The 15,967-nt window shown below is 39.8% G+C and overlaps 1 protein-coding gene across 5 annotated transcripts; it reads right to left on the bottom strand.

Annotated features, from left to right (window-relative positions):
• Positions 1–371: 371 nt before the first annotated feature.
• fastkd2 (FAST kinase domains 2) lies at positions 372–15,603 on the bottom strand. 5 transcript variants are annotated; one of them, XM_037543127.1, is made up of 13 exons: positions 15,396–15,603; positions 13,486–14,184; positions 10,809–10,912; positions 10,598–10,706; positions 9,555–9,678; positions 8,949–9,088; positions 7,079–7,251; positions 6,769–6,932; positions 5,681–5,908; positions 3,633–3,714; positions 2,874–2,988; positions 1,009–1,180; positions 372–831 (listed from the first exon to the last, which is right to left on the bottom strand). In XM_037543127.1, the coding sequence occupies exons 2-12, from the start codon at positions 14,125–14,127 to the stop codon at positions 1,058–1,060; spliced, it is 2,004 nt and encodes a 667-aa protein (XP_037399024.1). In that variant the 5' UTR covers positions 14,128–14,184; positions 15,396–15,603; the 3' UTR covers positions 372–831; positions 1,009–1,057. The 5 variants fall into 5 exon arrangements, with proteins under 5 accessions (XP_037399024.1, XP_037399025.1, XP_017569490.1 ...); XM_037543128.1 differs by having other exon boundaries at positions 373–794; XM_017714001.2 differs by lacking the exon at positions 372–831 and having other exon boundaries at positions 864–1,180.
• Between the last annotated feature and the right edge of the window lie 364 nt (positions 15,604–15,967).

The raw sequence follows: 15,967 nt of genomic DNA on the forward strand, positions 1-15,967 counted from the left end.
TGTATCCCTCATTGTTCAAGCTGGTCACTTGACAGAAGAAAAAATGTTCTAAACTTTTTCCAAGTCATTTTGGAGCAATTCTGTTGGCCTGTCCATCAGGAAATTTTGAGAAATTATAAGGGGCAAAAGCCCCCCCCCCCCCCCCCCCCCCTAAATTATTTCAAAAAATGAAAACAAACGATTTTGGTACCATCAAAAATGTTGTCACCTTGTATCACCAAAATATTAACTTCATAGGAGACGTAAAAAAAAAAAATTACAAGATTTTATTACAATCACTTTTGGACCATTTCTATTTGTCCACTTGTTATTACACTTTAATTTAAAATTACATAAAGAAAATAAAAAAACAAATGCAGATACAAGGTTTGGTTCTGACAGCGACAACAAACTCCACAGCCTGCATGTTGGTTGCAAACTAGGAGTTGCAAACAACTGAATGTCCCTCATCCATTTCATTTTCCTTTAATTTCAAATAATAAAATATCCAGAGATCCAGCTTTATATAAAACACTAATCTCATAATGCACTAGTTTATTCAGATACTGTACTGATGTTTTTCCACCTGTGTGACCAAGTAAGGCAACTCATTCTTATGTCATTAGATACATTTCTAACTTGAATAAAAAGCGATTTCTTATGGATTATATACGGTTGCGTAACGGTTTGACGGCAGTGTGCCCTGTGCAATCTGTGATACTCACACTTGCTTGAAGATTTCCAAAAGATCTTCCACAACATCACGTTTTCTCTCCCTAAGGAAGCTCCAACCTCTCCCTTCCTTTACTTATGCACTGCAAAGTGGTGCAAAATGGAGTGATGTGTTGATCACTAATGGACAAACGACAGAACTGTAATCAGGAAACTTTATAAATATACTTTATTGTTTCTCCTCTTAAATACAGCCCACGAACACCTGCACACAGCACTGATACGAAACATGTTTACACCCAGGACTGAGTGAGCTCTGCGGTTTCCAGGCTGAATTTTTTATGCGCTGTAAATCACCTGTGTTCATGAAGCTTCCTCAGCAGTCCTGAACGCTCAGCTTAACATTTCAGTCCTCACAGTTTTCACCCTCTTCCTCTGTTTTAGAACGTTCTCCTTCAGGAAAAATAAACCTTTTCAGCGCCTCAGTCCTCTCCTGGTTGTTCAAGGTGTCAAACTCATGGACTGGCACCTGAATAAACACAAACATAAAACAAAGTCCGTAAAACAATAGTTTTTAAGACAACAAAGCTTCACTGTAATAAAAATTTTAAAATAAATTTAATAAAATTTTTTCTTTGCATCACACCACATGAGACTTGAGGCTATTACCAGAAAAAAATGGTAATTTATGAAGTGCATAGAGTAAACAGAGTAAACACTAATTTTATGTTTCAAAACATGAAATTAGCTCTGTACACTCTCTGAAAAAAGGTAGTAATTGTACCAAAATCCTTTGAAATTATATTTTCTAATGAGTGTTAACTTCACACGCCCCATCTCCTCTCCAGGCTTTTTATTTTATTGTTCTACATCAAAACATTAAGTTACGAGAAGCTACAAAGACAAACTTTCCCACTGGGAAAAACATTTAATATACACATTTGGATCTTAAAACCACTGCTGGACCTTTGAGGGTACGTTTACATTGTTTGTACCCTGACGACCTAAAAATGTACCTGCAGTCTTTTTATTTCTAATAGTGAGTTTCAGTAAGTCGCATTTAATGCTCTCCTTTATGACATTTATTTTTATGATTTGTTTGTATGACGTTTCTTGTTTTATGACAAATCATCTTATTAAAAAAAAAAAAAGCACCGATTCACAGTTCTAGTATAAGAGGCAGTGCTAAAGGTCAGTTTTAGGTAGGAACCATTAGTTTACACTCCTTCAGATTAGACAGCAACCAGCTACTGTAATGAGCAATTAAGTGTAATGAGCCAAGTGTCTTATTTTGGGAGAAAGAAGAAAAAGGAAAGATGAATGAATGAAAGTAATGTTCATGTTTGCAATTAAGACCCCATCAATTTAAATGTTTTCTAATGAATCGTCTTTAAGGCTTAATGTAATAATACTATTAAGGCAATTGTACTTTAACAACTGTATTAAGACAGGCAGAGTTTCATGTTTTCTTGTTTAATAAAGTTTTAAAAACTTTTCCGCAGAGCGGCGACATGACAAAAAAGCAGAACTGGATTGGTCCTCGTGTGTATTTAAAGTGCTGATTGGCTCACAGATAGAACCTTACAGAACCAAGTTAGAGTTTGACTTTGGAGACAGAACCTTTTTGTGCTCTAGATAGAGTCCAAAAATGTGTACAACTTAAAAATAAAAAAATAAAAAAACACCTTGCATAACATTGAGAAGTTGTCAGAATAAGAATATATAAATAACGCAGTCAGAAAGAACCTCATAAGGGAGTGAACTGTGCATTAAATTGTGCAGAAATGTGCAAGGACATAGCTAGAAGCTTTAGAATGGGATGGCACACTGTTAAAAACATTAATAAAACAGCGTTGCAGTATTAAAACGACAAAAAACTAATTGCCACTGTTTTTTTTACGTAATCTATCCATCATTTCTATTTGAAGAACTAACATAAGACTGCTGACAGTAAACTGAAAGACAGAACTGTGTTAAAGAAACATTTCACTCATTCATGAGGAAATTATATTTTTTAAATCTTTATTTTTATTTTATTATTTGAGCTTTATTTTACTGTAAAGGAGGATTATTTTATTATTACCTACAGATGTGATTCTGCTGTGGAGCCGCAACAGGGCAGTAAAAGAGCCGCATGTTGCCGTCCTCTGAGCTAGAAAACGGTTTAGGTGACGCAGTTACTGAGGTCATATGCGTGAACTTAACAACAGGAAATCACCTACCAGAACAGGCTCATATCCCAGTTTTCTGAGGTGACGCCTTTTCATCGCCAGTCTGCTGCGAGGGTGGGTCGTACCAAAGCAAAAAGAGGACGGAGGGGCACAGAGCACTGCAATCCTGCAAATTCAAAACTTCATTTAGTTTCAGTGTTTCTCTTTAAATGATTTAAATAATTAGACATTCAGCATCTGAAAAAACGATATGTAAAGCCATTAGGGCAATAATCATTTACTTGCTTGAAAATATGCAAAAAAAATAAATAAAACTATCCATTGTAATTTTGTGTGGGTCAGTATGGTATATTAACCATTTCCAAAGCTCTCCTGGATGAAGTCCAGTATTTTCACTTATGATATAATACCTACTTTATGTAAATCTATCATTTTCAACACAATTTGAATTCTCTGTATGTCCTGTACATATTGTAGTATTGACAAAGCTGACAGACTTTTTTTATTAAATGAGGAGCTGCTGATGGAATAGAACAAATGTGATGGCTGGAGTGCAGCATGAAGGCTTCTTCTGAATATATTATGCTACGCCACATAGTAATAACTTTAAAAAATATATAAAAACAAAAAGTTGTCTCTCTTATTATGTTTATTTGTGCGTATTCTAGTGTGTTTACATTTACTTCCAAGAAAAAAAGTTAAACCATTTCATAGTTGCTCATTGCTCACCCTAACCACATTTTGTCAGATAAGAATTCCAGTCATTTATTTTCTGCTACTGTCTCCTTCATGGTCACTGGTGAAGGTTACCTCTGGGGTTTCTGAGTTTCACACAGCTCTTCAGGAGAACGATGGACATTTTTGGCTTCTGAAGTCAAAGTGATCACAAAGTCTGAAACAGAAACAAGACTGAAATTACACCTAAAGGCAGAACAACAGTGGTGTGACAGAACCTCGAAAGTACCTATTGTTTACATTTTGTGTAAATTTCATGATACACACACACACACACACACACACACACACACACATATATATATACACATATACACACACACACATATATACATACATACACATATATATTCACATACATATATACAGTAGTGCTCAAAATAATAGCAGTGCCCCAACAGCAGCAAGATAAATCAATGTTTTTGTTAAAATTTCAAACTCTACACCACAAGTAAGTTTTTGGAGGGTATAATAAGGGTATAGAAAACCAACAAACCCAACAGGCCACCCATGCATACTGCAGATTCTGTGAAATTGAATGATTAACTGAAAAGGGTGTGTTCAAATAAATAGCAGTGGTGAGTTCAATTAGGGAGGCCGTCACTTAGGGAGGGCATTCTGGGGAAAAAAGGGTGTAAACAGGTGATCCTTATTTAAGGAGCAAGGCAACTGACATGCTGGCTGTGCATTTGTCCTGAAAAAACAAGAAAAATGGGTCGTTCAAGACACTGTTCTAAAGATGAGCGTTTTTTAATAAAGAAACTAATAAAAGAGGGGAAAACCTATAAAGAAGTACAGAAAGTGATTGGCTGTTCAGCTAAAATGATCTCCAATGCTTTGAAATGGGAAGAAAAACCAGAAAAACGTGGAAGAAAAAGAAAAACAACTCCTCGAATGGACAGGAGAATAGCCAAACTGGTAAAGGCTCAGCCAATGATCGGCTCCAAGAGGATCAAGGAAGACCTTCAGTTGACTGTGAGTACTGGTACAATCAGAAGACGTCTTGTTGAAATCAACCTACCAGCAAGAAGCCCCCGCAAAGTCCCACTGTTAAATAAAAGACATGTGCAGAAGCGGTTAGAATTTGCCAAAGAACACATTGAGTGGCCTGAGAAGAAATGGCGTAACATTTTGTGGACTGATGAAAGCAAGGTTCTTCTTTTTGGGTCCAAGGGTCACAGACAGTACGTCAGACGTCCTTCAAGCACAGAATACAAGCCACAGTACTCAGTGAAGACGGTTAAGCATGGTGGTGGAAGCATCATGATATGGGGATGTTTCTCCTACTACGGTGTTGGTCCTATTTATCGCATACCAGGGATCATGGATCAATTTGAGTACATCAGGATATTGGAAGAAGTCATGCTGCCATATGCTGAAGAGGAAATGCCTTTGAGGTGGACCTTTCAACAAGATAATGACCCAAAACATACCAGCAAGCGAGCAAAAGCATGGTTCCAAACGAACATGATTCAACTGATGGAGTGGCCAGCACAATCCCCGGACCTTAATCCCATAGAAAACTTGTGGGCTGACATAAAAAATGCAGTGCATGAGGCAAAACCAAGAAACGCAGGGGAATTGTGGAATATAGTACAATTGGCCTGGGCTGCAATACCTGTTGACCGTTGCCAGAAATTGGTTGACTCCATGCACCACAGATGTGAAGCAGTTATCAGAAACCGTGGTTTTGCAACAAAATATTAGTTTAGGATACTCAACCAAGTTGACTTATCAAGAATTTCTTAGTTTGTGCAGTACATTTTTGAGTTTCCAAGAAAAGATGTCAACGCTGCTATTTTATGAACATTACGTTTCTGACTTTCTGTGAAATATCATTATAATTATTTGAGTTTTAATTACTTTTCCCAATTGTCCTGCTTTGGAATAGAATGTGCTGTGTCCCCAATGCATTTGTGTTCATTAAAGTACAATTTGTTAGAAGAATTTTGACATTTACTCATTTTTTTAAAGACACTGCTATTATTTTGAGCACAACTGTATATATATACACATACACACACACACACACACACACACACACACGTGTATACATATATACATATAACACCCCCTATAAATACTTCAGCCCGCCCTGTATAAGCATGAGCAGTGGATCTTACCAATAAAATAGACTCTCTCTTCAACGACAGAGTCCCTCACATTAGCCTCCCCAACCATATCCTTCAGTGTGCTGAGCAGCCCAGGGTTTAGAGGAAGCTCAAATGAAGGGATGAGGTTGTGGAGGTCTGGAATGGGTGAGACGGTGGGAGGAAGAGGAGGTCTGTCCAGCCGCAAACACAGGTCCAGTGTGTGTAGCTTCAGCTCAACGCCTTTATACAGCGGACTGCCTGAGGGTTAAAACAGGAGGAACTGGGTTCTCAGTTGGGGCTTGAAGACAAAATACAAGTTCATACGAGTTCACTTTCCAGAACCAGATCTCGAAAATCAGAGTTCACTTTCCAGAACCACTTTCAGACGTAAGGGGCAGCTGTGTTTTGCTGCAAAACAGCAACTAGAAAATGGTGCAAACCGCTGAGCCTACGTACAGGGACAGCTGTACCTACAACCAGCGGCCATTTTATCAGAATCACCAACAATATAGGTGCATTTGTTGGTTTATAATTAGTGATTGTAGTGATTTGGTTTGCCGATGTGGCAAAAATATCATATCACAATTCTTTTTCAGGTTTCACTGTATTCGGACAGTCCATGAGTCCTCTAAACAGCGGTGGGGTTAGGATTTGGACCAGGGTGAGGGTTGGGTTTAGGTTTTGGGCTGAGGTTAAGGTTTGAGTTAGGATTACAGCAGGTTTAGAATTTAAGAACGTTGTGTTGGATTAATCAGATATTAGTCGGATGTAACTTGAAAGTAAATTAACTATTTACAAAGCAATTAAATTGGACTAGCCAAATAATGTGTTACCCATTTTCACAATACGTATCCCAATATTCTGGCACAAAGCCACAGCTTTGTAGCAGTAATGTCTCCAACTTTTAATATAAAAGCACAAAACCCAATTACTAAAACCCGCGCTTATTGAGTTTTCTTTTAGCGTTGAGAATAGATGCTCAGAAAAGCATATTGCTTGTGATAATAAATTATAAAAATGATATTTCTAACCTCTCCTGTAGCCCATCTTTTGCTGCACAATTTATCTGTACCCTGTCCTTCAATCACTGACAATAAAATAACATCTGGAAAAATGACCTCTGGGTAGCAGCTCCTCTAGACGGTCCTTTTGAAGCAGCTTCTCCAGAGGAGCCTGAGGAAAATGCTCCATCACACATAAACAGCTGACAGCCTTCAGCAGATCAGCACTGGACATTCTGGTGAGGTAGGACTCCAGGACACGTGTAACACTATCCAAAAACCTGGACGGAGATAGAAAATGATGCCAAATGAACAAAGTTGGTTAGAAAAAGTAAATTTGAAGAAAGAAACACGCAAACAGTGAGACATTCTACTATAAAGTTGCTGCACAATCTTCTACGAATCTGATTAAACATTAAAAACTCACTTTTGCCGATTCTCTTTCAGATCGTGATTGAGCGAGGAGTAGGACTTCAGAACGCTGAGGAGGTCCTTGAGCTTGAGGCTGTCCGGATTTTCCATCACTCTCTCTGCAAACGCATCCATTAAGGTGACTGGGCGAAACCGAAGCCCCTCAAACTCCAACAGGACGAATATCAACTATAAATCCAAGACAAAAGACCTGGTCTAGTAGACGGTGATTTTGAGTGTCCTTTTTACATTAAATAAACACACAATCTCTCAACAACACATCAATAGCCACGTTTACACGCAGCCTAATAATCCGTTAGTAATCCGAGTAATAGCTCAATTGGAATAGAATACGTCCATGTAAACACCTCAATCTGAATAGTCTAGGCCGATTGAGGCCATTCGGAATACAACTTGTATCTGATTGAACGAGGTGGGTAAACCTCTAAATAATCCGTTAAATAGAAGAATAACAGCCATGTAAACGCCTGAATGCGATTACATTCCAATCGGGACATGTAAGCACGTTCTGCACATGCGCGTCGCGTCATAGCGAAAGTTTATAACATTCAACATGGCGGGAGCAGAAACTGGTCTGCAGAGGAGACGAAGTTTATGCTCCAAGCTTTAATAGACGTCGGTGGGATGGACGTCCAGCTTATGTGTCTCAGAACACGACGTCTTCCTCTCGCCGCTTCCTCTATAAGTACATATGAAGTACGTTTTTCTGAGTCTGACATCAGTTTAAAGTAATTAAAAACACAAGCACTGCTCACTGCTGCTCATCTCACACTGACTGGACCTCCCGTGATGCTCGCTGTCATGGTAACATTTACTCTAAGCGCTGCTCCACGCATGCGCATCATTTTGCATAGGATTATTTGTAGTGAGCATGTAAACGAAGATTTTCCAGATTGTTGACTAGAGCGGGGATATAAACACCTCAGACAGAATCTGTAATTGATTGTATTAAATCGGATTGGCAAAAATCTTTGCATGTGAACACAGTCAGTAATGCAGCAGCAGAGAATGCATTCGGTAGATTATCAAGAGACTTTAATTAGTTCAGGTCTGTAGATGTTTAACTGAGAGGAACTGAACATTAACAGGTACAATACAGACCATCAACACCCTCAATAAGCTGATACGGACACACTGACACCATCCTGAACCTGGATATATACTGGTGTAGGGCCAGGGTGATGGTTAGAATTAGGTTTTGGGTTAAGATTAGGGTTAGGATTAGGTTTTGGGTTGAAGTGAAGGTTAGGGTTAGGGTTAGGATTAGGGCCAGGGAGAGGGTTAGGATTAGGTTCATTTCATGTAACATATTAATAACACATTTGCTTAATGTGTCAACAGAACATCTTCAAGATATTTACTTCAACGTATTCAGATAATTTATTACTGACACATCACTGATATGTTGCTGAGGTGTTACTAACACTCTCTTATGGGTTTATTAATCATCTACAAAGGACCTCTCCAAATAAAATGTTACCCTCTAAATTTTGAACTCAGAACATAAAACTTACTAATATTTCAAATTAAGAAATGGCCTGAGAGAAGAACTTTTCAATAACGGGTGTCAGAAAGGCAGGAAATGATCAGGACCTGGTATCACGCTCTACCACTTAAGAATCATCTTAATTTAGAAACCCAGCTCTGCGAATTACTGTCAAATCATCAAACGTACTTTATCTTGTTAGACAAATTTAGTATAAAGACACCTTTATAGTGAATAATAATAATAATAATAATAATAATAATAATAATAACGATGGCTTATTATCTGTCTAGTCCACTTTTAAATTGTAATGTGCTTAACTTTAAAAAGACTTGGGGCTAAGCATTAGTACTCCTGCCCTCCATTATAAACATCTAACCTGTTTGTTGCTCCACATGGTGAATGTGTTGGCCAGGTAGTCGGAGATGGATGAGAAGAGAGAATAGTTCCTGTAGCGGAGCTCACGACAGGATTTCAGTACCCCCAGCAGCCGGGTGAAGGGGACGCCATGCACATTTTCTGAGGAAGAAAGGAAGAGGAGAAAAACGTAAGAAACAAAGTTGAAGCCAATCCAAGAGAGAATGACTAGATTAAAGTGACAGAAAGTTGGAGATCACAGTATTTTCCTTTCGTACCATGCCGTACTTGGAGGGTGGGGTGGTGCGAGGGGGAAGCAAACCACATGATATTACCCATTTGTGCATAGTAACAGTGGTGGACAGTAACAAAATACATGTAATTTGTTACTGTACTTCAGTAGTTTTGATTAGTTTAAAGTTACATTACACTCTGGAACGGCTTCCTGGAGATGTTTTCAGCTTAGGTTTGTACCGAACAGCAAAAGCAATGGCTCTAAACGTCCTAAAACCCAGTCTTGTTTTAGGCCTGATCTTGGTCTAGAGCACTACCCTTAAATGTGAGATCTCAATTTGTTTGGTATGGTATGAGAGGTAGGTACAGTATGTGTCAGTGAAACTGTCTTTACCAGCGATCTTCTTGCTGCACAGGTCCAGAAGTGGTTTGGAATTCAGATGCATGGCAGCCAAAGTGGTCAACATGTACTGAGCATTGGGAAGAGTGAACTCCTCTGCCATGGACAGCGCCTTCATCTGGAAGGAACACAAAAAAGCAGATTAGAAAAATGATAAGTCAGAGTAGGAAAGTAAAAGGACTATTTAACCAATATTAAACAATGGAGTTCTTTACTCCTTAACAGGACATGGGCCCAAAGGCTTATTACACACTTTTATAATCGAAGAATAGCTCAGCTATGAAGCCCCTGTAGTTACTGAATAATAAGCCATAGAATGTAACAGACCTGGGTTTTAAGGGGTGAAATTAGGTCACAGGACATTTAAATTACCGCTGCTGTTGGAAGAAAACCTCATATCTCCATTTTTTCAGTTTTTTCATTTTTAAGTTTTTGGCACATTGAAAATGTCTGTTGCCCTTTACATTTTGTGTACATTTCATGATGAATGGTCCAAAATGCCTTTTAAAAACAACTCTGGTTCCATTGACTTACATTAAAAGTAAAGTAGGTTTTTTCCTTCTCCTGTAAAGTAACCTTTTTTTGGAGATATGAGGTTTTGTTCCGACGACAGCGATATATTAGTTACACATTTAGCATCAAACTGAAGGTAAAATTTCTTTGAGGTTGCACTAAGACGCGCTAAGGCCGTTTTTCTTACGATGGTGCTTGAGCTCATGGATGAGATCATGAATTCAGCAGTGTGCAATGCCATTCTGTATGTAAACTTGCACAAGTCCTCAAACAAACTGTTCAACCTGTTCAAATCTGAAACTCGCCAGCCACCTTTCTAAGGAACACAAGTAGCCTGTTTAAAATAAACTTAAGATTTTGTCTCTCAACACAATGAAGATTAAACATTTTTAAGTGTAGCGCAAATGTCCAAATATTCGTGACGGCTACTGTATTTGACATTCCAGCGGCCTCATATCAAGCTCTGTGGGCAGCTCTACAATCTAAAATGAAGACAAATCCTAATAATGAAATAATTATCAAACCTCTAGTTTCTTCTTTATGGCTGGTGAAGTATCTCCCCCCAACAAGCGCATCATCGTCTGTAGAAGCATCACGTTCTGGATCTGAGGTATTCGGTCCTCCAGTACAAGCCTTAAAAATCAAGATTCACTGATAAGACGGACACAGCAGAGCACCCTGTTTACTGCAGGGTGGTCATTTTCTGTCACAAATCTCTGGGTCCTTAAACCTTACTTTAAACCCTGTTTCAGCGCCTCAGCATTTTTGCTGCTTTCCATCTCTTCGAGGCAGGTGGACAATATGGAGAGGGACTTGTCATCGAACTGATTCAGTCGCTCCTTCAAAGCAAAACAACAGAAGAGCAAAGAAGGTAAGAAACCTCGGCATGTTTAACTCAGTGCTTCAGCTAAAAGTCCAATATATATTCACCACAAATGTAGTCAGTCAGCAATGTTTGTAGCTTCTTTAGCTTAGCGGCCTATATCCTGCATTATTCTTACATTCAAGGTCCACTTATGATGCCATTCATGTGAGTTTATGTTCCAAAATTAGTGGTTTATTTTCAGAATACATGAATCGTTTTTTTAAAAGAAGGATTCCCACCTTCCCAACACCACTACCATACATCCACACAACAGTGTGCAGACCTCAGTCCACAGATCAACGACTGTTGAATGCTAATCGATAAAAATGTGTTTTAAGCTTTGCTTTAAAAACAGTCACAGACGATGCCTGCCGGATGTCACTTGGAAGACCATTTCAAAGTCTTGGTGCAGCGACAGCAAAAAGCACAATGCCCTTTTTGTTTAAGACGAGACCGAGGAACAGTTAAAAGTGATTGAGAGGCAGACCTTAAAGATCTTGAGGGCGCACATATACAAAGCATGTCCTCAACCTATGCAGGTACCTGACCATTCAAAGCTTTAAAAGCCATCAATGCCATTTTATATTGGATTCTGTAATGCACTGGGAGCCGGTGTAAGGACGCTAAAACTGGAGTTATGTGTTCTCTTTTCTTCGTACCAGTGAACATTCTGGCTGCAGCATTTTCAACTAGTTGTAAACGAGCCAGAGATGCTTCGTTAATTCCAAAATACAGTGCGTTACAGTAATCCATTCTAGATATCACAAAGGCATGAATGACATTTTCCAAAAAATTAGGCCCTTCCTTTCTTATATAATGGCATATTTGTCACGCTTGAATGTTTCAGATCATCAAACTACTTTTAATGCTTTTTTTAAATGATTATTTCATTTATGCAAGGAAAAATGCTGTCAGTTCAAAAAACAACTGCCCCCTTAGTTAATTAATCAGACAATTAATCAATAAGCGACTATTTAGTTCAGGTTCACTAGCCACACCCAGACATAATTTATGCTAGACTTGTTGAACTTGCTGACTTGTTGCTTGACATCACTTAAACAGAACCTGTCTGGCAATATGAGGAGGGTCTCAAAAAGCAGCGATAGATGCCACGTGGACTCTGAGACTCCAGTGAACCAAAGTGAGAGCCGTTACCCACAAACGCAGGAAGCCTGGAACAGTGGTGAACCTTCCCAGGAGTGGCCAGCCTACCAAAATTTCACCAAGAATGCATGAACGACTCATCTGGGAGGTCACAAAAGAAACCAGACGGACATCTAAAGAACTGCAGGCCTCACTTGTCTCAGTTAAGATCAATGTACCCGATTCCTCAATAAGAAAGACGCTGGGCAAAAATGCCATCCGAGCCCGAGTTGTAAGGCGCAAATCACTGGTGACCAAACAAGATACAAAGGCTTGTCCTGCATTTGCCAAAAAAAAAAAAAAAAAACATATCTAGATGGCCACCAAGACTTTTGGGATTATATTCCCTGAACTGATGAGTCAAAGGTGCAACTTGTTGGAAGACGTGGATCCCATTACATCTGTTATAAAGCTAACACTGCAGCCCGCCATAGGAACATCACACAAACAGTGAAACATGGTGGTGGTAGTGTGATGATCTGGGGCTGCTTTGCTTCTGCAGGACCTGGATGACTTGTCATAACTGATCGAACCATGGATTCTGCTTTCCATCAGGAAATCCTGAAGGGGAATGGCCAAGTAAGTCCACCATTGAATGGGTCAAAAGAAACAAAACTAAGGTTCTGGAAAGGCTGAATCAAAATGAGTTTAGGAAGGAAAGCTCCAAATGAAGATGAACCTGTGAATAAAGAAAAGTGAAAGCATGAACGAAACGTTTTAAAAACTGTTTTTACTCCGTAACACAAAAATAAACGAAACTAGAACAACCTTCGCACGGAGGTCACATTAATATACTGAGGCCACCAATTACTACATTAAGGCCAAGAGTTAGCCTACTATATTTCAGCCATGGGTTACTACATTAAGGGCACAAATTACTATATTGAGACCACCAACTACTACACCGAGTCAAAGTCCTGACTGTAATCTGATTGAGATGCTGTGGCAAGACCTTAAACAGGGACTTTGAGCTTGAAGACCCTCCAATGTAGCTGAATCAAAACAGTTCTGTAAAGAAGAGAGGCAACATTCCTCCACAAGGATGTAAAAGACTTAATGCCTGTTATCGCAAACGTTTGATTGCAGTTGTTCCTGCCAAAGGTGGAACGCAGTTACTTGTTTGCAGTGGTCATATACGTTTTGAACAAATCTTTATCTCCAATAAATGGAACAATCATTTAAAAGCTGTATTGTGGGTTTATTCCTGTTGTCTTTATCTTATTTCAAAATTATTCGGACAACCTGAAAGAATTAAATGCGACAAATTAGCAAAAACAGAAGAATTCAGGTGAGGGGCAAATCTCAATTTCATCTCAATCTTTTTGGACTCATTTGGAAGTCGTTTGACAGCAGTACGCTACACATGCCATTTAGAGACCAACAGTATATGATGACGGGGCTGACCTGTATGACCCGCAGCAATGTCTGTACCACTAGGCTGCTTTGGGAAACGCCCAGCTTGACCATAGCCAGCAGGGTGTAGGCCAGATCATCGCTGTGCATACGGGGGGCGTCTATCCTGGCCCTATGGCACAGACCCTCGAACCTCGGGTGCTCCAACATCAGCCTGAGCTCACAGCGCCTCTGCTCGTCCGACATCTTCTTGGTGGTCTCCCACATGCGCGTCAAGCTGTTGCTGATGTGCCTGTGGGCCAGTGTGGTCCTGTCCACAAGATCCAAAACGTCTGAGGGCGACAGACACCCCTGCAGCTTTCTGTAGAACGGGACCCTCAACTCCGCCACATCGGAGAGGTCTCTGCTCCCTCTGGATGCAGCACCGGGGGGCTGGAAACAGAGAGATTTATCCAGTTGTTCTTCAACACTGGGTTTGTGGGTCTCTCCTTGACAAAAATACCTTGTATTATGTGTCCAGTTAGGTTCCTGCAATGTTCCCCTCGACCACAAAGAGGGTCCTGCGCAGTTTCTACAGCTGAGAACAGCAGCCCTGGTCCGTGAAAGAGGACCAGGCTTTTTCCACACTGAGCTAAACCTGCCAAAGAAGATGGTCCTCCTCAACATCTCCTCTCCTGATCTGAAGACATTCATGTTGTAAGGAGGCAAAAACGATGAGTTTAGGAAAGAAAGCCCCAAATGATGATGAACCTGTGGATAAAAGAAAAGGGAAAGCATCAAAGAAATGGTTTAAAAACTGTTTTTCCTCCATAAAACAAAAATAAAAGAAACTTGAACAACCTTCACACTGAGGTGACATGGAGACTGCCACAAATTCATATACTGAGGTCACAAATTACTATATTAAAGCCACAAGTTACTATATTTTGGAATGAGTTACTACACTGAGCTCATTATTTACTATTTTAAGGCCATAAATTAGTAGATTTACTACAGTGAGATACTATATTGAGGTCACATGCTACTTTATTTAGGCCATGAGTTACTATATTGAGGCCACAAGTTACATTTACTACACTGAGGTACAACATTGAGACTGCAAGTTACTACATCTAATACACTAAGGTACAACATCTTAAGGTCACAAATCACTACATTGAGATACTATATTAAGGCCACAAGGTACTACAATGAGGTCACAAATTACTATACTCAGGCCACAGGTTACTATATACAGATCATAAATTACAATATTGAGGCCACAAGTTACTACATTGACATCATTATTTACTACATATACTACACTAAGATACAACATTGAGTTCACAGGTTATATTGAGACCACAAGTTTCTACATTGAGGTCAGTACTCACTACATTTACTACACTGAGATACTATATTAAGGCCACAAGTTACTACAATAAGGTCACAAATTACTATACTGAGGCCACAGGTTACTATACTGAGGCCACAGGTTACTATACTGAGGCCACAGGTTACTATACTGAGGTACATTTTCTACACTCAGGTACAACACTGAGGTCACAAGGTATCTATACATTGAGGCCACGGTTTATTACCTTTACTACACCGAGGTACAACACTGAGTACTATATTGAGGCCACGGGTAATGAGAACCTTGAGAAACTTAACTTGTGGCCTCAATATACTATTTTGTGGCCACGCCTTATTAAAAACAATCCCATGTCACTTTAGGAGCTCCGTACCTTCGCTGCCTGCTATTTAATCCATTGCCGACCGAAGTTAGCGTCAGATAAACCAGCGGTTAACTTAGTTTAGCCAGTCTGTCATTAGCAGCCACTAATGAAGCTCAGTTAGCGTTAAAATCAGAACCGAACTCGGTTAAAACAGTTTTTACTGCGGTTTATGCTCCACATGACGGAGCTGAGGCCGCAGTCCGTTCACACATGAAAGTCTGCGTCGTAAAAAATAGGTTTAACCTTCACTTCGCCGTCCAGCTCGTTCCGCTCCGCCGCCGCATGTTGGGGCGGCTCGGCGGTTTGTAGCGTTAGCGCTCAGACCGTCAACTGGAGCTAAACGAACCTTCAGACGCTCCGCATTAAACCGCCAGCACCGCGTTAATAACACAGCTCGCTGTAGCCCGTCCCTTCACTGCCACACACGAGGACAGCGCTTCACTTCAGAAACCGGCGCTACACTGGCCGAGTCCCAATCCGCTCTTTACACATAGCCCCCTCCCTTTCCCTCCGTGTGGAAGCAGCTCGTTTCGTGACCTATGTAGTGCCCTATGTATTTAGTAGGGTGCTTTTTGGGACTGAGCCATTACCAATGACGAAGCGGATATGCGTTTTACCCAAACACCAAATCAAAAGGCCTTTTCTTTTCAAAAACGACTTAAAAAATGAGTTAAAGATGGTAAAATAGTACCAAAAACAGCCAAATTATACACTATTCTGAACAAAAGTACCATTTTAAAATATTGATCATTTTATGTAGCTATTTTACGTCTTCTTATTTATTTTATAAGTGCACATGCGAATGAAATTAAAAA

This window comes from Pygocentrus nattereri, chromosome 12 (assembly GCF_015220715.1).
Source record: "Pygocentrus nattereri isolate fPygNat1 chromosome 12, fPygNat1.pri, whole genome shotgun sequence".
Taxonomy (NCBI): domain Eukaryota; kingdom Metazoa; phylum Chordata; class Actinopteri; order Characiformes; family Serrasalmidae; genus Pygocentrus; species Pygocentrus nattereri.